The 26,884-nt window shown below is 33.8% G+C and overlaps 1 protein-coding gene across 7 annotated transcripts in view; it reads left to right on the plus strand.

Annotated features, from left to right (window-relative positions):
* Window positions 1-26,884, plus strand: part of TCF12 (transcription factor 12) — a 411,883-nt gene that overhangs the window by 350,876 nt on the left and 34,123 nt on the right. For 5 of the 7 annotated variants that reach the window (XM_074294613.1, XM_074294612.1, XM_074294614.1 and 2 more), the window contains 4 exons: window positions 18,050-18,155; window positions 19,293-19,432; window positions 19,732-19,876; window positions 20,210-20,274. In XM_074294613.1, the coding sequence (XP_074150714.1) occupies window positions 18,050-18,155; window positions 19,293-19,432; window positions 19,732-19,876; window positions 20,210-20,274 (456 nt within the window). Of the gene's footprint in view, window positions 1-4,488; window positions 4,698-18,049; window positions 18,156-19,292; window positions 19,433-19,731; window positions 19,877-20,209; window positions 20,275-26,884 lie in introns of those variants that run through there. The other 2 variants (XM_074294617.1, XM_074294618.1) reach the window with 2 other exon arrangements.

The following is a 26,884-nucleotide window of genomic DNA, read 5'->3' on the forward strand; positions in this document are numbered from 1 at the left end:
AGGGACATAAACAAGCAGGAAAGTTTAGTTTCTATCTTGTTATATTTCATAAACTTCTTAAAAACAAGTATTACATTAACAGAAAGTAATGGTCTCATATAAACTTATTGTTCTATGTGTGTGTAGAAATGTTTGGTCTTATGATTAAAGTCTTCATTTAAAAAAAAAAAAACTTTGAAAATGGGTTCAACCAAGTGTAGTGATGATGGGAAAACTACACTCAGGTGCTGACTCTGGCACTTATTGTCTGTTCCCAATAGTATGTTACTAACTTTTGATTGTCCTAGGCAACTCTTTAATATTATTTGAAGAGCAGGTATCAGTTTGTTTCGAGTAAAGGAGATTTCTTCACAGGGATTTCACTGTAAGGAATAAATTCTCCGTCCAACCCCTACCTTTGGGTTGGGGTGAAAAAAGGGAAGTTTTTTGGTTGTTTTTTTGTTTGTTTTTTAACCACTCCATCAGTCCTGCCTCTTCCTTCTTCTCCTCCTCCCTCCCCCCACAGTATTTATAGTTACAGGACAAAACTCAAAATTAGGTGATTTTATTTTCCCCTGATATTTTAATTTTTCCATCTTACTAACATGTAAAGTGGTAGCCATTTCCTCCTATGAGGTTGTTCTTATTTGCAACTAAATATAAAGAATTTTGAGGTGCTGATGTGCTTGAGCAACATGTTATTGGGTCAGAGTTTCACTTGCATCAGATCTCATAATCTGTTAATATACTTGGAGAAACACATAGGTGATTGTTTTTGATGGTGAAGGATCGTGAGTGGAAACAATTCAGAGTACAAAGTGCATGTCAGTTCAATGCTCCTGTGCTGACCGCACGTCTGTCTGAAATCAAGTTTAAAAAATTGGCTCTGTCTCCAGCTGACTTGTTTTGTCAGACTGAGTCACTGGATTAACCCTTGGCATGTCAGAAAGGAAAGGGGGGAAAAAACACAACAGGAGCAGGTCAGGGCCAGGGGTTGGAATTAAACAACTGCATTGGCTGGAAGAACACTTGGTCTGTATAGATGATCTATTTTCCTGTAATATGATTCCCCGAAGGAAGGAGAAATTGTAGTGCAGCTGTTGTTAGGATTAAATTAGCATCCCCCCCAAAACAAAAAAAAAACACACACACACACCAAAAAAAAAAAAAAAGAGAGAGAGAGAGAGAAAGAAACAAAAAGGCTTTCACTTTAGAATTGTACAACTTAATTTGTAATTGTGATAAAGCAAATAACTGACTGCCTCAGCCAGTATTAACTTCTGTTGAGTAAAGACAGATTTCAAAAGGTCAGATGACAGTCTGGAGTGGCAAGTGGAAAAACCATGCACCCTTGATCATAATACGTTATGAGAATGATATATCCCTATGTCTCCTGAAGATGTCCTTTTTATTGAGGATGTATTTATTATTGTTGGGATGCTGAGAGACAGTTCTCATCTTTTTTAAATTCATATTTAATTTTAGTCAATAATGAACCTAATTGGTTATCTTCTTTCCAAAAGAATTTCAGAATATATCTACTTATTTTTCACTATTAGAGTAACATATTTGCCCTTCATTCAACTTTTCTAACAATGTGCCTTCCCTAGCAAAGTTCACTTAGATATAATAGAAAGACAATGTATTTCTCTTTTATAACTGCAATTTTTAAACTGACACAGAATAAAAAAGAAGGGTTTTTAAAAATAGCCAGATTTAGGACTCAAGGTTTCTTCCCCCCCCCCAAAGTTTATTGTCCTATATCAGCATGTAATTGTTTTACAGCAAAAAATTCATAATAAAATACTAAACTTATAATTGTGCTTTAATAAGCAAACCCTTCTAGTTGTGTAATTGGAAAGGTCACTTTTGAAAATAGATGAGCTATTGCTGTGCTTATAAGATTTCTTACTCCGAGTTTAGACAAGAAAAATAAGTTAAGCCATTTCAGTTAACTTCTCTCCCTCTTCCTCTTTCTCTTCCCCCTCCCCCTCTCCCTGTCCCTCCTCCCACTCTACCTCTCCCTCCCCTTTCCTCTCCTTCTCCCCTTCTCCCTTTCCCCCCCTTTCTCTCCCTCTCCTTTTTCCTTTCCCCCTCTCCCTTTTCCTTTCCCCTTTTCCCTTTCTCTGTCTTGTCTGTCTCTGTCTTTCTTCCCTCTTTCTCCCCCATCCCTCCTCTCTTTCTCCACCTTCCCCTCTCCCAGGTTGTATATGTGTAGTCCCTATATGCTTTAATTATTTCTGAGAAAAGAGAATGTCATTAAAACTACCTGTATTTTGTGGCTTCTTCCCCCTCCCACCTTTTACACTCCTCCATCTGAACTCAATTTTCTCCAGAAAGAAAAACTTTTTCAACTTGGAATGATTATAAGAATTTCATTTTTTCAATATAGCTTACTAACGGGAAAGGAAATATTCTTTCAATGCTGAAAGGATATTTTATAAAAGACTAAATTTATTTAGCTGGTTTTAGGCATGGTATTGTTGATTGTAAATCATAGCTTCTTATACTGCCCCTTCAAGGATTGAAATGGGTCTTTGTGATTTCTCAGGAGGGAGGAAGTTGCAAACCACTCTGCCGACTGGCATTTTAATAGTCTGATGTACAGTGATGTTCTTTTGCAGCTGCTACTTTGCCTTTTATATGGGGGGGACGGGGTGGGGTGTGGAGAGGTTGTTGTTCAGATAACATCAGCTTTTAAAACTCTGACTAGTTGGTTTTACTTGTCTGATTAGATTTTAATGCAATAATCTGATCAGCATTCCTGATCAAAGTATTTGCTATTTTTTACAGAGTGCTTTATTTAGGGAGTTCGTGAAAGTATCTTGTGCCTAGAGATTTTAAAAATCAAAAAAGATGCTTTGAAAAAGATATTACCATTTTTTTGTAGCTTATGAGTATAACAGCTTTCTTGCATCTGGTTTTCTTCCCATTATTAAGATGAACTCTTCTTTGTCTTAGTCATAAATCTTCATAAAGTATGCTGGAATAATAATAATAGTTAATACTTATTGCTTAAGGTTTGCAAAGTACTTTACAAATTTTAGATCATTTGATCCTTGCAGCCCTGGGAAGTGCTATCTCCATTTTACAGATGAGCAAAGGGAGGAGAGAAAATAAGCATAAAGCCTAGTGTGTGCTGGGCACTACAAACAGTGCTTTTCAGATATTATCCCAAATGTTTCCCACAACCCTGCAAGACAGGTGCTATTTTTATTCCCGTTTTATAGTTGAGGAAACTGGGGCAAATGACAGTTAAGTAAATTCCCCAGAGTTAATTAAGTGTTTGAGGAAAAATTTGAACTCAGATCTTCCCGACTCCCTGTGTGACTTTCTGTCCACTGTACCACCTAGCTGCCTAGGAAACAATTAGCTTACAAACTCCATGTTGGACTATTAAGGACAAATTGGATACTTTAAAATAGGTAATTTTACATGTATTCCAGACATAGATATAGTCCTAAAACATATATTTGGCCATACCTAATTATGAAAAGTCTTGAATTTGTTACAATAAGATTTGTCTCCATGCTGATTTTTTCTTTCCCTCTTCCTTTCCAGGAAAGTTTAGCTTCTTTTGGAAAGAGAGACAGGCAGTTCGGCAGATGTACATAAATATATAAACATTCCTAGGGAAAGACAATAAGCTATGGAAAAGATGTCTTTTTTCAACTCCATATAGAATATAAATAAATTTGTACTTTATGTGTACATCCATCAAATGTAAGGATTCTTATACCTTTTTTTTTGCAAAAATATAACCTTGCCCATTATTTTTGAATAATAATGTTATAAAATGGATCAAAATCCATGATGCCTTCTCACTGTGCTTTTAATTCTGACACTTTTAATCTTAAAGAAATATTTATTTATTACATATTCTTCTCAAGCACTGGTATAATTTATTAATAAAGATATATTTATTCAAATGGGATACTAAGAGTTTTCATGAACAATTATTATTAAATTCTTCCATTATGATTTTTACAGCTCAAAACCAGTTCGTGGCATGTTAAGTATACTTAAGCAGAACAGGATAGAACTTCATCCAGGAAGTGATTATGTAGAAGGCTTAACTGTCTAGGTCCTTCTTGTTATACATGATTCAGTGTTTCCAATTCCTGATTGCTTGATCATGTGTTTATCAAAGTTGGAAGCAACTTTAGACCATGCCAGATGGTGATGTCGCTGGAGGTGCATCAAGCTACGTTTCCACTGCCACAAGTGCTCTAATTTAATTAAAACAAAAAGCAGATTAACTAGCTGAGGAGCTATCCATTTGTTTTCCTTTGTTGTCTGTTTGTTTGGACAAAGTTAATAATTCCTTAGGGTATTAATTGCTATACTCCTTTATCTATTTTCTGTAGTTAGATTAAGTAAGTAACTGGTATTTTTCTCAGGCATAAAGGTTTGACTTTTTGGCATCCTCTACCAAAGCAGGGATTTGATAGAATTTGAAAGGGGTTACAATATAACCCTCCCCCTGTGCTTTGTGAGTTGGTTCAGTCCTGCTTTGCATAAGTTCCTTTTGAGTAGATCCATGTGTGGATGCATAGTACTGAAGACTTACTCTGTTTGACCGAGTGGATGTATGTCTTGGAGAGAAGCAGGATATTTTAACTGCAGACAGTAACATTTTTAGAATCAACATGTATTGTGCATATCCTGTGCCTGGAATGGGCAGCAATTCTTTGATGTATTACTACAATGGGAAAACGGTGAGCGTCATTTTCTTTGTCCATAGAGTTTACAACGGGCTGACTTCATCAAAAATACATTATATTAACTCACTTTCCAAAATCTGTAAGCTTATTTTTGTGTTTTCTTTAAAAATCGATATTTGCAATAATATACTTAGAATGCTTGTAGTATTTTGATAGCTTTGTTCTGAAAAGGGAAACTTGCTCAGAGTAGCTTACTAAATATTTGTAGATTTGATTTAATTTTTAAAATCACACACAATAAACTTGAATTCGTGTGTTATATAAGATTTTAAGAGGGTTTTTTTTTTTTAGCCTGTTCTCTTTGTTAGTTATAAGTTTCAAAGTACATTTATCTTGTTTTGGATTTATTATTATTATATGTTTAGGATTGTTGGTTGCTTTTTGCAGTGGAATAAAAAAGATGAAAGTCATTTTGCATTTTTATAAAAATAACAAGTATGAATCTCTGGGAATGATTAGGGAAGCAGTCAGCCGGTGAGGGTCGTATTTCCTGTTTGGAGTTTGAGGTTCAGAGCCTGACTTTACTGTGATACCATCTGCTTCCAATCAAATCAGCATTTTGACCCTGCACAGATTCATAAAGTAAATCACAATTTGGGATGGGTGGGGGGGGTCGTATTTCTTAGAGACACCTCTAGATTGAATTATTTAAATCCGTTTTTTTTCTTTTTTGGTATTGCTAAGCAAGAATTTTTTCCATCGATGCTCTTAATGTTGCATAGCATTTGCAATGATAACAAAACCATGGAAAGTTTTGTTGATTATTAGAAAGCACTGAATTTGGTAATTCAGGAGTTTTTAAAAGGAAAATGATATATTATAGAAATTACTATTGTGAGGAATAAAAGGAGCCTTGGACAGAATGCTAAATGTTTAATATTTTTCTCATTACTCATTATTAAAATATATTTTGCTAAAGTGCTTTTTGCATTCAGATGTTATCTTGAAATTATATAATATTCTGAATAGCTGTTCAGGTTGTATGGGGAGTGGGACTTTAAAACATAAGCCAGTTATGATGAGACAGGTTTGTCACTTTTCTTATACCTAAAGATTTCCCAAGTAGCATATAGCTAGCTAGCTGGGAGAAAAAAGGAGTAAAGAGTACTTAGTCAAAGTACTGATGTCTTTCATTGGCATTTGTGTTAAGACTTCTTGAATTCATTCTGCATTTGTTTGCAAACTTTTTGCTAAGCTTTATTGATAGATAGTAATCAATCCGAATATCCTCAGACTCTTTTAAAAAAAAATGTGTATATTCAAACTGCCCAGATTAGCCACGTCAGGGTGAGAAAGGGGAGTGGGGGGAGGGTAATATAAGTGAAATGACTTGATCTCTATTTCATTTCCTTGCCAGCTGTCTTTCAAATGTGAAATCATTTCTCTTTTATGTCTGATCCTAAGTGAAAACATTCTGTTTGAAGATTTTATGTGAATATATAAAAAATATTAGGCTTACGTAAAATTAACTATATAATACCCCTAAAGCAATGAGAATATGACTTGCATTGAGTTTTGATTTTATTCTTTCTGGAGCACAGCTCACCCTATTACAACATTTCTCTTTGTTCTACAGCCGGGGAAAAAAAGCTTTGATCTTATTAAGTATTTCCAGGCTTAGAGTAGATGGCATGGCTGGTATCATAGAAGAGTATGGTCTGAAAATTGATAGCATGTGCCTGTTACAGGTCAGAGGTGACTTTTATGTTCTTGAAGAATGAATAAATAGATGATAAATTATGCTAGTCATCTAAATCTTAAGACCTTATTTTCATTTTTGTTTTTTAAAATGAACTTCTGTCCTGGCATTGTTTGTTATTTGCTAACTTGTCTTACCACTTCTTCCCCCTCCGAAAAATAAAAGAAGATTAAGGAAAGTGAGTCATAAGTTATTTTAGTTTCATATAGGCATCTCATTGTACATAGAAAGAAAGCAAATTTGTCCATTGTAGTTTTTAATATTAAAAACCATAATTTTCATATTAATTTGAATCTGTTAAATTCTATCTCCAGTGGATGGAGCTGCATATAATTATCCAATCCATATACCAAAATTAAAATATCTCACTTACTTTATTTCATTTTATACTTAAGGCCATTATCATATAGGGGTATATTTTAAAACATTTAAATTTTATTTTTTACTCGCTGTTAAAAAGCACACATATGTAAGAGAGAGAAGTGGAAAGAGCACCCATGTTCTCAAACTGCATTGCTCTTAAAGTGTAACGATAGGAAATACATCAGACCCATATACTTACATGTGTTTTTAGGCTTTTTAAAAAGTATTGAATAGATCACAGGCAAATAATGATTGATCCAAAAAGGTCTTCCTTCCAAAAGGTTATTAGGTAAGATTGTGTGGTAGATAATATAATTCTCCACAGGAAACAGATTCAATAATATGTCTACAGAAAAGAAAAACAAAAGTTGAAATATTAACCTGATTCATCCTGATGTTTAAAGGAATCAGTGCTCTACTTTATAATGTGCAATATAAAATGGTCTTTTGTATAATATCTTCAAGCCATGAAATACTATATGTATTTGATTGATATAGAAGGTGAAATATTTATGTACCTAAAATACACATTTCTTTAGATTTACAAGGACAAGCAACTGACATCACTAATGAAGGATAGTTTGAAAGAAGTCTAGTTTTCAAAGAACGAATTACATGTATGTTCATTTTTCTCTTGTTAATGTCAAGAAAATTTATTTGGATCAACATAAGTGAAGAAAGTAGGGAGGAGAATTGTTAAGAAGAGGAATCCTGAATTTCTTTTACTGCAAGATTCAGAATTGTGATCTGATGAATGAGGCCTTAATTTCCCAGATCTTGAACTAAAGAAATTAATGAAGTGTTTGAGGCACAAAGTGAATATTGATTAGAGATACAATACCTTTTGAATTGCATCAGGTGGTTATTTTAGTCTTGTGAGGGAAAAGGTTACTAATGATCCTATTGTAATAATCTTCCAAGGAGCAAGAAGATAGATTATGATTCCATCTACTTCTTCTCCTTTCCCCTGGACTTTACAAAGTGCCAGTGTTTATATGGATTTGTTTACTTGGAAGCTTTTGCAAACATTTATTTTCTAGAAGTAAGAAATCAACCTCACCGGCATAGAGAGGCAGCCTGTACAAAAAGAGGGAAAGTTCTAAGATGTATTTCTTACATTTTAAAAAAGATTTAAAATAATTTTACTAAAGTCATAGAAATGTTATGTCAAATAAGTAATAGCTCTCCCTGGAATTCAAGTACAAATGTGTGTTTTTGTTTTTTGCTTTTTTAATTAAAAGTTTATGTTCTAAATTTTGGCTTTACTCTCTAAAGCGGAGTTCAAAGTTCATATTCAGCTTTAAAGGAAAAGTTATTTCATGCTTTTGTTATAAAACTAGGATTTTGTCTACCTTTTTGTACAGTTCAACTTTTAAATTAAAAATCATACAAAAACATTATACAAAGAATTAACCATTTTTTGTAATGTGGTCTTCAGCAATATTGGTTTTGTTTCAAGGAAGAACATAACTTGTCATCATTGCTCTTGGGAAAAGTGGTACGCCATGTTGGATGGAAGGGTCTTCCCAGTTTAGGCAAGGCTCAATTTTGTAAGTGAATAACTATAATTCCCTAAAAAAGATTTAAATTTTATTGTGCACTATTTCCATCTTTGATATGGTTTAAAGAAAAAAAAGATATATATAATGCTAGAACTTCCACTTCATAAGGTAGAAATTAAAGTATGATCAATTCAAAGATATCCTTAATCCATTTTCTTTAGAGATCAAGCATTTGAAGAGACGAAAACTCTATGGCCACATATAGTTATATAGTCTTGTAAATGACTCAGTTAGTTGTAAGTCTATCCATTTATAGAAGTTAATATCATTCTGAAAACTGATGAATTAAATTTGTCCATAACCATATACTATCCCCAATTAGGTCAAAACTAACATTTTAAAGTTAGGACAAACTTGGCTTGACCTTTTCTTTCTACAAACTCTCTTAAGTGAAAAGCTGCTGAAGATATTGGATGACTAAAAATTTTACATCAGTTGGCTAATTTCTTTTTGGTCCCAATTTCTTTCCTGTCTCTCTTTATCCCTTCCCTTTCCCAAAAGTATAACTGACTTCATTGAATAAACCTCGGAATTTTCTTTTCTTGGCTCAACTGGGTTCAACTGCCAGTGTGTTGAACTGCATATAGTTTCTGCTTAGAGGGTATGTTGTCAACAGTGTACTTTATTAATGTTTCAGAGTGGAGGTTATGTTCGTTTCCATGGGCCCATGAAAACAATGAAGGAGGGATCAGGTGCTGTATTGGTGGATCTATATTTCTTAAAAATGTAGGTGGCTAAGGAGTGACACTCACTGATTTGTGCAGTATATTACTTCAGTAAACATGTGTTTGAAAGCTATTTCCCTAGAAATTCCGTAGGCTATAAATCTCAGACTGGAAATTGAGATTACTACTGAAATAAAAGAAATTAAATTCTATATCAGTTGAGCTATGGCCATGAACATAAAATTAAACTTAATAGTAAAAATCTGCTTGCCTTAGACTAAAAGGACATTTTTTTTTAACCATATGATAATTACAATAATCATTTAGATAAGGTTTGAGATATAGCCATGGCAAGGAAAATTACAGATTTTGTTTATCTTCCTATTAAAACCAGGTTCTTTTTTTATTACTATAAGAATGAAATTTGGTGTGATTTTGTGCTAAATATGGTATATTTAAAAATCTCGGGGAAGAACGTTGGTTCTTTTATATAGAAAATAATTAATTTATATGGACATTCTATGAAGTTTTTTTCCTGTGATACAGTGTAAAAAGTGTTTAGCTCATTAAAATGATGGCTTGAATATCCATATGCTAAGAAGGATTTACGTGATGGTCCCTTAGATTTTTTAGGTTGATGATGCTATATTTTTAACTATTTAGATAAATCTTTACCCCATTAGGTTTAGAAAAAGAAAACTAGCATTTATTGGAAAGACTTTAGTAGTAATTTGTGACCTTTTATGATCAATTTAAATTGTGTCATTTTTTTATGCTCACTTAAATTTTAAATGACTCTAAACTTTTGTTTCTTCCATTATGTTAAAATTATACAGTTCTTTCTAGGGCTAAAGTTCTTTTTTATATGTTGAAAATATCTTGTTTGTGCTGGGGGGGGCAAGGATGGTGCATAAAAAGAGGGATAGAAAAAAAATTGGATTCACCAATTTTTTGAAATGAAGAATTTTGCCAAGTTACTTAAAATTTCAATCAAATCATTTATAGAAGCAATGTTAATTTTTAAATTGCAGCCCCCCCAAATTATTTGATAATACTTTGTTAGATGATTTATATTAACATCATATTTATTTAGGCTTTTTACTATTTATCTTCTCCATATAATCCATAAAAATCCACTAAATCAGAATTTTTCTTATTTATTGCATGTTACATTCCTATATACAAATGATCAGTTTTCAATTAGCAGTAACAATGTTTTTTTACGTATGTGTATGAACATGCAAATGACTATATTGTATATAGTCATTTACTATATAATTTCCATAGGCCAATCAAGTTTTTAAAAATATTGACTTAATCAAATAGCTAGTTAAAATTTTTGTTCTTGAATGGTCATTTTCAGATACTGCTTAAAAATGAACTGTGGGGGAAAGCGCCTAGTTTTTCTAAATTTTTGAGATTTGACCCATAATTGTATATTATTTATTCTTATGTTTTGAATTCAAGGAAGCCAAGGCTTATATCTAATTTATTATATAGGATTTGATTGTGTTTTTAGTGGCTTTAATTTGGTTGGTTTGGGTTTTGTTGTTGTTGTTGTTGTTCTACTTTATTAGTTAAAAAGTTTTTATGATTCAGAGTAAAATATAAAACTATAGATACGATCATAATAATCAGGCTTTCCTGCACATAATGAGTGGAGTTTACTTTTGAAATAATATTGGTTTGATATTGATATTGTGTCCAACACAAATTTCCAAAGTTCACCTAGAGTTTCCAGTTGTTGGAAGACAAGGTTGGTGTCAGATAATTTGGAATGGTCACCTTATAATAATGAATTTGCATACATTACAATATTTAATGATCTTGGAGGTTGATAAGGCCTGCTGTTTCTGGCCATTCTTTTTGAGGATTTGGTTCAGTTCCAAATGTGAGGCTCTCTGCAAAGGAAAATATTTTTAAAGCCTCAGAAACTAGTTGTGTAATAAAACCAATATGTTCAGGGGGAAAAAAAATAGATAAATTATTTTTGGAGAGCCAGTTGGAAGCCATCCTCTTTTCTAGACAGGTGAAGCTATCCAGAAAGTGTTGTTGTCTAGTCTAATGTTGATTCCTGCTTTGGGGTGTCATGAAAGCTTATGGGAATCTCATTGTTTTCCTGAAATAAAATATGTAGCCTAAAAGTTTTAAAGTACAGGAAGTGGACACAAACTTCAGTTAAAGAAGTTTTGAGTAATCTAACAAACATACCCTTTGCTTCTCCTTCTGGAAGTAAAAGAGTTAACCTTTTTGGGGTCTTGGTTTCTTTATCTGTAAAATGGGGGGACTAAATCTTGGGGCCTTTTCCAATTAAAAGTCTATGATCATATATGTGGTTATTGAGGGAAAATTCTCTGTTCTTTTCCCATTTATTGGAGAAATCATTCACAGCTAGTAGATTTTGTGTCTGAGTGCTTTTGGAAATTAAGATGTCAGTATCTTGCTATATGTAGCCTGAGCTACCCATCTAGGTAACTAACAAAAAATGTTTGTCCTTTTAAGCAAGGGCCTCGAGGTCTTTGGATCTTTTTTTTTTTTCTTAGCAATTATAAAAAGATTATCATATGAAAAGGCCAAATGCTTTCTAACCAGGAATAGAATATGACTATCACCAAAACAAAGAAAAGTGGTTCACCTATCTATTAAATCTGAGGTGGCTGTCCATATAGTCAAGCTGAAAACTTCAGGGAGAAAAAATATTGGTTTTTGCCAAAGTGGTTCAAATTGGCTGCATGAACTGACTCATTCCATGGATAATTGTGTAATCATTGCAGAGAATAACTGTGAATATTCAGCCTGGAATTACAGTATCCTTCCTGGAGCAATAACAGCTTGCAGCCTGGGAAAAACCCCAGTTAGGATATTTTGTGGGTATGTTCTCTTTGGCCAGACCCAAGAGAGGGATTTGTCAGATTTCCAACCTTGTCTTCTCTCAAGTTGAAGTTGACCCTGTCATTCAGTTCATCAGATATTTACACCCCCACCAACGCTTTTCCCAAAATCATTTTTATTTTTTAGAAATAAAGTAAGTCCTTTTTTTAAGCCAAAGTCGAAATTCTGAACCAGTCATTTTGAAATGGTAGTTATAGCCTGGAAACAAGCAAAATAATCATTAGATGGTGAGCTCCTCAGGGATTTGACTGTCTTATACCTTTCTTTGTATCTTGGTGCTTACTTAGCACAGGGCTTGGCAAATAGTAGACACTTAATAAATGACTGACTTAATCAATTGACTAAGTATCTAATACATGTGAAAGAAGCATGGGTAGCTTAAAAAGTATTGAACTTTGAATTACAGAATCATTGGATTGGGAATTGAGAGGGATATCAGCATTGTCTGATACCCCAAAATGCATGAGTTGTTGATCTCCCACATTTGGAATGTTCTTCCACTTCATGAAATGTCTAGATTTACTTCAAGCCCAATTTAGCTACCACTTCTATACAAGGTTTTTTTCTCATCCCCTCCCTCCAAAAAAACCCAGTTATTAATACCCTCTCTCTTTTGAAATTGCTTTGTATATGCCCTTTATTTACTAATTTGCCTCTTTTAGAAATACTCTCCTTTGAATGTAAGCTTCATGCAGGCAGGGCACCTTTTTACTTTTGTCTTTTTTTCCTCAGTGTCTTGTACACAGTAGATACTTTATAAAGTGTTTGTTGAATTGATTTAAGAGACGTACCCAAGTTCACAAAAGTATAGAAAGTAGCATAGCCAGAATGTAAACCAAGATTTTTTTGAGTCCAAATCTAGTGTCCTTTCATTAGACTGTGCTAACGTTATATGCATTGGATATTTGAGAATCTGGTTTCTCATCCTTACCATTTACTAACTGTATGGTCATTGGGCTGTCACTTCTAGAAAGAGTAATTCACATTTCCGCCTCATCCTTTCTGCAAAGTTCTTGTACCTACATTCAACTGAAATTGGCCTCTCCTCATTGCCAATTATCCATTAATTATCAAACTTGTTAGCTTTTTTCCCCTCAGGTTTTGCCCTTTTTAACCTTTATGAAGCAATTTTTTTTTTTTACAACTGACCACTTCTTTCTTCTAGTAGTCTTTCCTGCATTGGCTTCTCTGACAATGTTTCTTCTTCTTGTCCTCCTGCTTAAATCTTTTTCCATTTTCTTCCTTTCCTTGGCTTGCTTTTTTCTGTCAGACTCTTCCCTGAGCTTTAGTCCCACACTTCCATATTACTGCTGAGAAGAACCATTGACAATTTTAACTTGTAATATTCAAAACTCTTCTTTTCCCCAAAGACCTGCTACTTGTTGCAACTTTCTATGTCTGTTGATGCACCATCATCCTTCCAATCACCCAGGTTTTATACCTGAGAACCATCTATCTTTCTCTCTGTCATTCACCATACCTATCAGTTTCCAAAACCTGCTGATTTTATATCTATATTATTTTTCACATCAGTCTTTCTTCTAACCTCTGTCAAATTCCTCATCACCTTCTACTTAAAGTACTCCATTAGCCTCCCAATTGACTTCCCTATCACTAGTCTTTCATCTTACCAATCCATTTTTTGCATTATTTTACAAAAATATAAATCCTAATGCAGAATATAAATCTTGAATGGCTTCCCATTGCCATTGAGATACCAAAGAAAAAGTTCTTTACAAGCATAAAAGCTTTGAAAAGAGTATGTTAAATTTTGTGTATGTGTGTGTATGAATAGCAAGCAGTATGTAATAAAAATCAATGTTTTAATATACAAGCATTGTTTTCCTTTTTTTGTCTCTCTCTTCCCCCCCCCCCCATATAGGAATTTATAACATTAACATTCTTTATAATCTTATCTCCATTCAATATCTCCAGCCTCATTTTATCTTTATACCTTATATTCATACTAGGATCTAGCCAAATTATACTAGCTATTCTCCTGCCTTCTCCCATCTCTGTGTATGTTTGGGAAATGCCTATGCTTTTTGCAGTCCTAATTCAAGTGTTCATCCATCCTTTTGTAAAGTCTTCTCTGGGCCTCTCTTTGAAAGTGTTCTTACCCTCCTCAAGTTTTCCTCCATTTCTTGTCTAAATCTGTTTCCCTTGCATATCTTACTTATTTGTAGATATATCTGACTCTCCATCATTAGATTATAAACTCCTTGAGGGAAAATGTAATCTTTACTGTGCCTTGCTGTTAGGGGATACAAACTTATTCTGTTTGTTACACTGTGTGTGTAACAATTGAAATAATTGATCAATTATTTGTATCAATTGAATAATGTATATTAAAAACAAATATTAAACTGTACAGAAGAATAGTATTCTTTTTTGAGTAACTGGATCCAACTAGATAACTTAATGAAATCCTTTGTTATTTCTAAATAATGAAAGTTTCTTTTTAAGTTCCATTTGAAATTTGAATTGTAAAGTTTAGTCTTGTCTCAGAAGTATATATGCAAACACATGCATACTTTTTTTTTTCCTTTTAGATTCCTTTTGTAGTAATACAAAATCAGACTTGTGATTTAAACTTATGATTAGGTCATTAACTAGGAGGGGGGAAAAACTGGCATCCATGGGCAGGTGATCAGGTGACATAAGAGGCCTGGTTTTAATTTGTGGGCAGTACTGATTGTAACTGAAAGAGACTTGCTCTTTTTGTGGAATTGGCTGACTGTTTCCCAACATCTGGAGTTAATAAAGTCCCTGAGACCACATCAGTTATGTTTTGCCGCAAGAACTCTTTGATCTGAAAAATCTAGACTGGCACAGCTGCTGCTTCCTAACATTGCAGCTATGTTTTTGCAAGCTATAGTTAAGATACCAAAACAAGCAAAAAAAACTTTACAAAGTTATGTGCCCAAGCTAGTTCTTCTCTGTCACTGTTTGATGAGACCACATTGAGAATCACATATTTCATAACATTTTTTATCATGATAAAGTCTCAGACACGTGTTTTTAGTACATGATAGACTTGTAGGAACTAAAGATTTTCTTAGTTTAGTTTGTGTTTAAAAGACTGTAGAAAATGTCAGAGGTATAAAAATTAAAAATAAAAACAACCTTTTACATGCGGTGTATGTGAAACTAGACTTATAATTGGAAAGACTTGAATTCAAATCCTACTTTTGAAACTGGTTGTGTGACCCTAGGTCTATGTCTTAACCTTTCTAGGTCTAACTTCCCTCATTTTTAGATTCCCTTCCTGATCTAAATCTATGAACTTGTGATCTTTTGATTGATAATGAGTCTCATTTACTTCTGAATGTTTAATGTAGATTTAGATATTAATTTATGCAAATTTCTATATCTCAGCTGAATACTACTTAGCTTTATTTCCTTGTTCTCTTTGACAGTGATAGATTAACCATTAACGTGATAACATATGCTGCTTTATTTGGCCCAATAGAAAACTTGTAAACTAGTAAACCCAATTTTTGCCCTTTTGTGTACTATTGTAAGCCTGAACATTTTAATATTTGATAAGGGGAATATGTCATTTTTTGAGTCTGATAAATTGAGTGCGAGTAAAGTTGCTATATGAGGCACTGAAATATAAATTTACTGAACAGTCAAACTTTGTGAGTTTTTTCCCCACACGTAAAACTTAAAACTACAAAAATTAGATTTCTCCAGAATTGTAAAAAATTGAATCTTTATTTCATTCCACTATATACCATAGAGGAAATTCAAGAATTTGGTGTATCATACTTCCAAATGAACAGGTGTATGTTTGCAACAGTATAAGAATAGATATGTGAGATAAAATATAGGATATCTTTTTTTTTTTCATTTTCATCAGTATATTTTTGGACAAGTTTGGTTAATTTCTAAATTTTTTATTCATTTTATACCTTTTGGAATTATAAAAATGGGAGGGGCCTCAACTATAATAAAGTTTAGAGGAGTAAAGATGGGAGAATCTTAATTCCCCAAAAGTTGAACCTACATGCTAAATGTGAATTAGTAAAGCTATTCCATTCTGGAAGAGTCAGCACTGTGAAAAAGCCTTAGAATGTTAAGGCAGCCTTTGAATTATTAGGAAAGGAAGCACAGTGAATGAACCACTGGACTTCCCAAAATTCCCTTTCCTAGAACATCTGCTTTGCATAGATTTTCTAAAACAAGAAGGTTCGTCAGCCTGCTTAGATACCGTAACTGTAGATATATTTTACTCTTTGAATTTTTAAAGTTTTAAAAGTTGCCATAATGAATATCCATTAAAAATAACATTAACAGGGGCAGTTAGGAGGCACAGTGGATAGAGCACGAGCCCTGAAGTCAAGAGGACCTGAGTTCAAATGTGATCTTAAACACTTAATGCTTCCTGACTGTGTGACCCTGGTCAAGGCAGGTCACTTAACCCCAATTGCCTCAGCTCCCCCCCCCCAAAAAAAAAGTGTGTGTGTGTGTGTGTGTGTGTGTGTGTGTGTGTGTGTGTGTGTGTGTGTAAAATAAAAATAACAAGACCATTTTCAATTTTGGGGAGCCACCAGAAAAGTAAAAATATATTTTTAGTTCTTGCATAATTTCTTAAAAAGTCAATTTCTGAAGCTTACTAAAGCTTTAAAGTTGCACCAAGGCTTTTGGAGGTAAATTGGGGAAAAGACCTATAAATCATAGAACCAAAAGGCTTAAACTTTATACTTTATATTTTGAGGCAGCTAGGTTCTATCACCTAGATATACCACCAGCTCTGGAGTTAGGAGGACCTGAATTCAAATTTGTCCTTAGCCATATGATGCTTACTAACTTTGTGACTCTTGGCAAGTCACCTAACTGCAATTGCCTCACAGGAAAAAAACAAACAAAAAAAAACCACAACAACACACATTTAAATGACAAGAGAAATTTTCATATTTCCTTTATGGTATCATATACTGATAATAGAGACTGGTGACTTCTGTATTCCCTTTCACATACTGTGCATTAAAATATTTGTATTTGGTTTATTTTATTTTTTAAAAAATCATTTTTGGTCCTATGTTAATGTACTCTCACAGCATTTTGGCATATTAGTTTTTATTAACAATCCAATTAATATATAATGTCCTTCACAGCTCTAAATCTGATTCTATGAAAATTCTCCCACTGAAATGAATGTGGTCTTTCATGTTGCAGTAAAATTTAATGTATTGATATTAAAGTAATACTTGTCAGTGAAATAATTTCCCTTGCTTCTTACAGATTATCTCTTTGTTTTATGGGTAACTCTCTCAGGAACATCATCCTACCTTTTCCCTGTTTCATGTGTAGTCCATACCTAATCTAATTTCTTTTTTTAAAGATTTGTTTTCCCTGTTTGATTCAGCAGCTGCCATAAGGATAGTTTGATTATTAAGGTTATTTGGCTGCCTAAATAGTTTCCAAAGTGATGAGAATGTTTGTTGGTCAGTTGCCAGTTCAAAATGTTCATACTGTGCTTATCTGAAATAAAGGTTTACCAAGGGAAATTGGTATTCCACTGACAGATCAAAATGAGTTGTTGTGTTTTTGTTTGTTTGTTTTGTTTTTTAAACAGTGCCAGACTTGAAAGATTATTTTGTTTTGAAGTTTTAAAATCCCATAGCAAGATATAGATTGTACATTTGTTTTATGCCAACCTTATCAAATTAAGAATCTGATTGCTATATGCCCTACGTGTTTAATTCTCAGTATTTACATAGGTCATTCACATTTTATCTAGTTTAATTAAATTGTAATTGTTTGGTATTTAATGTTTACATCAGGAGTTTGGATTTTATGGATCCAGTTTATCTTTTGAGCCATATTTAGTAAAGGTTTTATATTCTGCATTTTGTGCCACAAGACTGTGAGATTTGTGTTTTGTAAGCAAATTCAACATTATATGCGTTTATCCAACCACCTGGTTTAATTGGCACACTGTAGAGTGTGTTATGGGGATGCTCGCGGTGTTCTGCTCTGGCAGTTTGCTAAAAACAAACATTCAGACAGCAATCGAATTGAGCATTATTTTTCTGTATTTATGTATATGTTTTGTGAGATTTGGGGCTCTTTTTTGAGTACTCAATTCAGCTTTACCTAAGTGTTAGCCAGAGAGCATGTATTTTTTTTTTAATTTTGTTGGTATTTAATTTTAAGGTATATGCACCATCCCCAAATTCGGATGATTTCAACCGAGAATCTCCTAGTTATCCATCTCCCAAACCACCAACCAGTATGTTTGCTAGCACTTTCTTTATGCAAGGTAAGTACTTTTTAAAAACAAACAAACAAAAAACCCCCAGTACATGCTACTGTGATTATCTTCTGCATATTAACTGACACTTTGGATCATAAAGTTTCCAGAAAAGAGTGGTTGCTATGTGACCATGCAGGAAGTTTGATATAAATTATCTAGGTGTTTCTGAGTGAAATAAACTGTCCTTTGATTTAAAGGTTTTTCCAGTGACGTTAATTGCTGACTGCAATTTAGGTGGATTACCCAGCAGACCAGATGGGCAGTCAGCCAGTCTTAGATTTGTAAGGGCTACGGAATTGCACATTGGAGTAATTGAGAAAAATGAGAAGAGGAATTCTTGATCATTCTGAAACCTGAATGGACAGCTTTTATTGACAACTTGTTCAATTTTTACCTTTTACATGAAGATTTAGAGTAGTATCACACCTAGAATTTCTAACATAAATGTGGTGCAAAAAGGAGAGAACAGGGTAAGACTTTGTAAGAGAGAAAAAGGATTGCGTTTCCTTTACTTCATGTCTAGCAAATGGTTTTACTTGGTCTGATGTGGTTTTAGACTGGAAAGCACACATTACATGTGAGCAATAAATTACTATATACAGAGTTGTTTGACTTTTACATTGGTAAGTGAAATCACTATAGACACATTTTGCTTAGAGGCTGAATATAATACAGTAATTATCAGTTATTTAAATCTTACTGAAAAATTATTTTATTTCACTTTATTAAAATGTTTTTAAATAATATAAATTGCCTATTATAGATTAAGAATTTTTTCCATTCTATATTTATGATGAGTGCCACTTAACCAAGTTTGCAAGCTTCAACCTTTCCCCTCCTGCAATAGTCTGGCATTTTATCACTTTTCTTGATATGAATCTGGAGTTTCTAAAGGTTTTTGTAATTAGCTCAAGTACTTGGTATTTTCTCAGCTGCCAGATTATATTTCAACTCTTGAGACTAATTTCTTCTTTTTAAATATAGCAATGCAACATGAAGAAAGGAGAACTAGATGGAGAGTCTTATTACTGGCATGAGAAGAGTGAGGAGAATCTAGAGAGAAAATTAATTTTTATATCATTATTAAAGTAAAATAAGTTCAAATTTCTTTGCTAAGAAGAAATTTTTTCCTCTTCTTTTTAGACGGGACCCACAATTCTTCTGACCTTTGGAGTTCATCAAATGGGATGAGCCAGCCTGGTTATGGTGGAATTTTGGGGACCTCCACTTCTCACATGTCACAATCCAGTAGTTATGGCAGTCTGCATACACATGACCGCTTGGTAAGATTATACCCCACAATTAAGGCACACTAGCTTTCTGTTTCTACTTCTATTTCTTTTAGGATTATAATTATAAAACTAGATTCTATCAAAATGCTCATATTTGAAATACTTCTCTGCTTAACACATTCTATATATGCTTGTAAGAAAGCAGCCCTGACACAATTGAAGTTCCTCAGCTGCTAACTTGCAATGTTCTCTTTTTGACATATTGCAGTCATTGTTTAACCATGTGTGCATGTTTATTCAGGAAGTGGAGCTGATGAGATCTTGTCTTTTTTTCCCTTTTTTTTCCCTAGAGTTATCCTCCACATTCAGTTTCACCAACAGATATAAATGCAAGTCTTCCTCCAATGTCTAGCTTCCATCGAGGCAGTACCAGCAGTTCACCTTATGTTGCTGCCTCACATACTCCTCCCATCAATGGATCAGATAACATTTTAGGTGAGTATTTTAAGATTCAAAAATCATTAGGATCAACTTTTTGGATTATCTGTGATCCTATATGCCTTTTTGGTTTTTTTTAAGTGAGAATTTTTAAAAACTTTTCATCCTTCAACCCTATAGTGCCTGAAAAGGCACCTTTAAAATCACCATATTAAATATATCACAGATGAAATGTTTGTTATATTAGTGTGATAGATGTAGAATTACTAAAAAGCATACCTCTGAAATAACTGTGGACATTTTACCATGTTTATAAATGTCAGAGGCATGTAAACTTACTTCATAGTCTGAAAGTAAACTCTTGGTTCGTTTTCCTACTCCAATGTCCAGGAACCAGAGGGAATGCTGCTGGAAGCTCACAGACGGGCGATGCACTTGGCAAGGCTTTGGCATCTGTGAGTATTAACACTGTATTCAGTAGTAATTAGAGGTCATTGAGTTTGGGGGTTTCTTTTTTGGATTTTAGATATCATACATAAAATGTCCTAATTTCTAGACTTCCCTGTTATAATTTCCACATTACAATTAGACATCTCTTTGTTAATCACCAACTCCATATTGAGTCTATAGTTGATATGTAAGCTTAAATTATTCCAAAGTCTCTTTCTATCTCTGTCTCTGACTGTTTCTCTCTTTCTCTCTCCTTCCCTTTCCCCTTCCTCTTTTCTTTTTTCTATGTATGTGTACATTCATATATACATATATGTATATACATGTATATATCAGATAAAGGAAGTTGCTATTTTTTTCTTCATGAAAATTAGCCTTCTGACTTCATTTGAAATATTTGCCTCCTCTATATATGGATCAGCTGTAAGTAGATGGAGAGTGAATTTGGACATTTTGTATCCAAGATACAAATAGCAAAGATTAGTGGATCAGTTCATTCATAAAGGTTTAAAGTGTATGCTCAGTGACCCTTTAAAATAGGTTGAATGGAACCTAGAAGGGCAACCCAGCTACTCCCTTCAGATCCAAAGAATAAAATGGATTTATAAGGAATTTTTTTAAAAGGCAAAGTATTTTGCATATAAAAAAAGGAAAAAACCAACAATCGGAAGACTGTTTATCATTACAGCTGCAGTTGAGCCAATCAGGAGAAAAGGAAATGAGAGAACAACATTACAGATGCGAAATTCATTTTAAGAATTGATGCTAAAATGAGTAAAACTGTGTTTTGGGAAATTCATAATAAAATTTCCATAGTATTACCTGGAAGAACTACTTTATGTCATACTGTTATCAACATATTAATAATAAAGCACTGATTATGTTTTAGTGCCTGATTCATAGACAATCAACTTGAAATCCTTTCTTTTCTCACTGCCAAATGGAAGATAAGGCAGTCATCACTAACCCACAAGGAACCTTAACTCAATTCTTTTAGTAATAGTTTTATGCTTCAAAGTTCAGAAGAGTTTCCCCAGGCTGCTTCCTATTCTTGTTTCTTTCTTTTTCTAGCAAATAAGCTCTTAGAAATCTTATAGACTTGATTTGTTTATAACACCAACAATCTTGATCCCAAGTGGATCTTTTGGGTCCACATAGCAGGTGGAGTATTTCTTAATAGAACTGATTAAAAAAAAAAAAAACCCATCTCTGATATTTTATGTAGATAAATCACATGTATAAAGTCTCTGTAATCAGAATTGTGAAGACAAAACTGAGCCAAACTCTAGCAGCTATATTCTTAAATTTCAACTTACTAGTGAATTGAGATTTTTGAGAGCAGTTTCTGATACATTTTATTAACTCATAAGTTGCTTCTGAAAGACATGAGGTGATTAAGGGGTCTGTTAACCCAAATGGAATCTGATAGCAAGTATTTCAGATGCAGCAAGACAAACAAGCATTGAGTTTGTGAGATCCTTTTGACTTTTAAAATATCTTGCTGGTTATAAGTAATGACTCTGGAAATAATATATTGAGAAATGTAAGTGATTTAAAAACAAAAGATATCAATTAAAATGTATCTTTAAGTAATATGGCATACTTAAAAGAGAAATCTATAGTTTTCAAACTGCTTTCATATACATTATCTCACTTGAATGGCAGATATCTCTATGAGGTAGGGAGATACAGCTAGGGAATATAAACCTTCATAATCCATTTAAGTTCTCTGCAGAAATCGTAACTTGTAAAACAGCAAAAGTTTCTGACATCCTCAGTGATCCTCAAGTGCATTTTCAGGTACCTCCAGGTCCTTGAGTACTTTCCCTTATTATGACTAGTGCACTAGCCAAACCAGGTTGGCATTTGGAAAGAATTCCAAATTTACTATGAGTGGAAGCCAGGGAAGAAATGTTTAATCTAGTTAGTGGGTGGGCTTTGGTTGTCATGGAAACTTAGCTCTGTCATCCTATGTTTTTGCTTGGCAGGAGCAGCCAGGTCATTCCATAAATCATTTCTGTCATAGCTGATGGTGATGCATTCCATCTGCTCTATCACCGCATGCCATAGTCTGCACACTTCAAATCCCTTGCTTCAATCCATCTGCTGCCCTCCCTCTCATCCCCCCCACCCCAAAAACACATTTCCCCACCCCCACTACGGACTTACTTTTAGAGCAAATAGATTTGTTCTTAAAAAAATAAATTAATTAATAAAACATTAAATTGTCAAGGGAGAATGTGATTACATAGTTAAACATGTGAAGGATGGAGAAAAGAAACTTAATGGTTGTTACAGTGGAGAATCTGATAATATACATTTCAAATTTTCCATCTTGTGATACTTTATTTGGAAACTTAGTCTCAAAATTTTAAATTCTTTACATTTTTAAATATTTAAAAGGAATATATGATTTTAGACATAGAAACCCTCATCCTTTTGTTAAAAATCATTTCTGGTTCTCAAATTGTCTGTTGATGTACATCTTAGAGAGGCCTTTCATGTGTGAAACATCAGCGGGTACAACCTTTGTTCTTCAGTTTAGGTATTAAAGCACATGCAGAATACTGTGTGATTAAACATGTAAGGCCAGATAATACATTTGCAAAGGTTCTTTTATTTTAGGTTTAAGCCAGGATAATTGTGGTCTTAATCTCAGGGTAGCAAGAAAGAGAATTGTACATGAAAGTATTTACACAAAGTTCCCAAAGCCCTGTGGATTATGCATTAGTTTAGATAATGAACTAGTGTAGATAGAAAGAAAAGAAAATCTGGGTATTCGTGCCATTTCTAATGTGTTTCCCTGAACATTTGCCAGACAATAACCCTTTAAGATTGTGCCCATGGAGGGTTATATGGAGGAAGAAACATCTGGTTTATTTCAGTGCCTAATACCAAATCAAAACACTTGGTCTTTAATTTAGAGGAGATCAAACAGGAGGACTGTTTAACTTTGTTGATTATATCAGACCTCTTTGTGATAATTTATGTTTTGATTCCTACCTCAGAGCAAGAATAAATGTGTTTTTTGTGATCTTGATGGTTAAATGGCCAGTAGTCCCTAACAAAAGGAAAGAAAATTCAGGGAAGTTGACTTTTAAAAGTAATTCATGAAATAAGTTTCTTTGTTGCCTTTGACTCAATAACATTAGCATAACAAAGATTAACTGAAATGTGCACTGTAGTGTTTAAAAAATTGGGCTAACAGCTCGGAGGTTTGGCTCTGTGGGCTCTCCATTGTGTCCTTTTTGTCTAAGGCCCTTTTCATTAGACCCTGGCTTATTGGCACCCTGCTGATTGGAATGGACCATGACTGATAGGAGGAGGAGTCTCATTTGTTGCAGTAAAATGAGTCATGTTACCGTTTAAGCCTGGCAGAAGGTATCAGAGTTATTCATCATTGGTCATTTAACAGTACAGCAACCATGGATTGCATGCAGAATGAGCTCTTACTTTGTGTTTACGTCCTGGTTTCTAAATGACTTTTTTCTTCCCCACCCCCATTTTTAAAGTGCATGACTTTTTCCCCCTTTTCACTTAACTCCACTGTGAGATCTCCTTAAAACTTGAGATTCCAATAGAAAATGTATTGTTGATTTAGTCAATTTGGGTGAATGCTGTATTCCAAATAAAGCATTGTGTGTGTTGAGTTTTTAAAGTAACACAAGTTTTACAAACTTGGGAAATCTTTGTCTGACAAGGTGATAGCAGAGTATGGTATGCAAAACCAAAGTTGAAGCAAACGGTGTGTAGGGTTTTAGAGTAAGCATGCTTGTTTTACATATTTGTGTCATTATAGTCACATACAGATTTATTTCTATACATTTATCAAAACAGCATGGAACAAAAGAAGGAATATTGCATCTTGCCAAGTTGTCTGTAAACTCAAGAAACATATTGTATGTATCATCACTTTCAGTCCTGAGATGGGGTTGGGGGGAGGGGAAGGTGTCATCATTTTAGATGATGATTGGGGGAAAGCTTTTGTTTGGGTTAACCAGGTTACAAACACACTAGAAATGCTTTCTTTCCCTCTCCCTTTCGTTGATAAATTTGTGTTACCCTTCTCCTCTGTGAATGCAGTCATTAAGGGAAAAGAAGAGAGTTTACATATATTTTGCATAGAGCAGAAGAACAGTTTTGCTCAGATTACTATTGAAAGGTAGTAATCCTCATTGTCACTCTCAGTTTTGCCTGTTCCTCTGAAGTGTAACCTCTTCCTTCTTTTAGATAAAGGACCTGTCACCAGCTATTGACATACTTAGAGAATCATTTGGTTGTAGTAGAGAGGAAATCAAGGAAATTGAGGGTTGACAATCCACTTCCACCCTTGAAGGACCATATCTGCCAAATAGAGCAACATTGGCAGCTTAATGTGTTAGGAACAATTCCTGAATACAGTCAGGCTTCACTTTAACACTCGTCTCAAGATTTATATCATGGAACTGCCTTAAAACCATCTATTTCTATAGTACTTCTGGTTCTTCAATAATTAACTCCTAACTGTATGGCTTGCTTACGTGACCAGGTCACTATATACTGAATTGCACTTTTATCAAAATGTATTATAGCAACAATCTAATGTACTTGTCTAGCATATTACACAGGTTGGATTTAGATGAATCTGAGGATTAAAGCTCAGTACCTGATATTAGCCAGTTATCTTTCTTCCCTAGTACTTAAGGGACTTGATAGGCAATGTTAGGTTTTTGTTTTGTTTTGGGTTGCTGCTGTTGCTGTTGCTTTTGTTGTTTTGAGTTTTTTTTTGTTTGGGTTTGGGTTTTGGTTTGTTTTTTTGTTGAGGAGGGGGGTGGTTGGCAACATCTCTAAGGGAACTGTGAAATGAAGCCCACATTTGCTATTGATCCATTCTACACATAAGCATATTAAAGCTTATTAAGTTGGCCAGATTTTTAACAGTGGCAGAATTAAATGGATTTCAAGTTTTTTTATTTGCATCATTCAGTTGGCATGCCACCAAATCAGCCATTCGAACAGCTTCAAGAATGCCATCAAATTAAAAACAGTTTTGGATCCTAGGATCATAGTCTAATCATAGGGGATTTTATAAAAGTAAACATCAATCAGTAAGCATGTATTAAGTGCCTACTATATGCCAGGCACTGGGAATACAAAGAAAGGCATCAGAAGCATAGAAGAAATGTTAGTTGACATTTACCTTACTTTAAAGCCTTGTCTGGTTTCATTTAAACCATAAGCCCATGTTGATTTGCATAGTTGATCTAGATCACATATGTACAAAAGCCACTAGGCCTCAGAGTGTGACCACCAGCTAATTTTCACAGATGTCACCCAATAACTCTCAGAGGGCAGCAACTCTAAGTTAATTCTAGGCATCAGTGGAATAGTAATAGTGGCCACTAAGAAAACTTCTGCCTCCCCATTACTAGTTTCCTTATCTTAGTCATCTGAGCTCCTGCTCTTTACATGCTTTCCAACTTGATTTCCCAATTTTTAGTTTTTAATTATTTGATAATGATCTTTTAAAACTGTATAGTTGAAATGACAGTTTAGTAGCACCTTATAAAAACTGGTCTTTTAGCTGAGTTAGTTGACTTTTTTAGACTGTTTGGAAGTCACATCATATTTTTTACAGAAGTGTTCAGGTTAGTAATGGTTTGCGAAATTACTGACTATGCATTTCTTTACAGAAAATTGGCATTATCTTAAATCTTTATGGATTAATTTGAGGATCTATCCACCCTTTAGACAACATTTAAGTTCTAAAATTGAATCCTTCTAAAACTTATTATTTTAGTAGAAGCTTTGAGAGTGATATTCAAGATTGAATCCTTTCTATTTGGAACAACTTTACAACCACACTTTCTTCATTTGATGACATTCAGGGAACGGCAACTTGCTCCCAGCAGTTGGCCAATTTGCAATAAGCTGGTTACATGCACACTTCTGAGAGTAATTTGTTGTATCCATTATGGGCACATGATTGGCCCAGAAGAGGTCCTTGGTACCTCAATTGGGAGAATTTGTGAAATATCTGTGGTTTATTAGGTAACCTTTAAGGAAGTGCTACAACTATTTCTATTGGCATAGAAAGTCAATATAATGTAATATAACTGCTTTTTTCCCCTTAATAAATGTTCCAGAATTTATACATTCAGAGGTATGTTATTAACCTCAAAATAGTCATCATATGAACTATTTCAATAATAATATCATTGCTTAAAACATTTTTAGAACCTCTTTTATAGATTTGCCTTCTGAATCTTTATAACTCCTCACAAAAATATTTTTTTTCTTTCTGAGGATATATTTGATTTTTTGGAAAATTGCCCAAAGTCATTTGGAACCAAGTCTAGTGAACACTGTTGGTGATCAAATTGGATACTGCTATTTCTAGTCAAAACAAGCTTTTATTTATAAAGTAATGAGTCTGACTTTCTTATGGCAGATTATACATGATTTCTGAAGAAGAAGGTACTTCTAAGGAGAGGTATTCTGAAAAAGTTTTAAGCATTATCAGCTTCATAAGGTGACTACTTTAAAGGACAGCAGTTGGTCACATGTATATATTTTATGTTCTGACACATATTCCCCTATTTTCTGTTTCCTTTATTTCATTAATTCACATCTTGT

This window comes from Sminthopsis crassicaudata, chromosome 2, assembly GCF_048593235.1.
Source record: "Sminthopsis crassicaudata isolate SCR6 chromosome 2, ASM4859323v1, whole genome shotgun sequence".
NCBI classification, from domain to species: domain Eukaryota; kingdom Metazoa; phylum Chordata; class Mammalia; order Dasyuromorphia; family Dasyuridae; genus Sminthopsis; species Sminthopsis crassicaudata.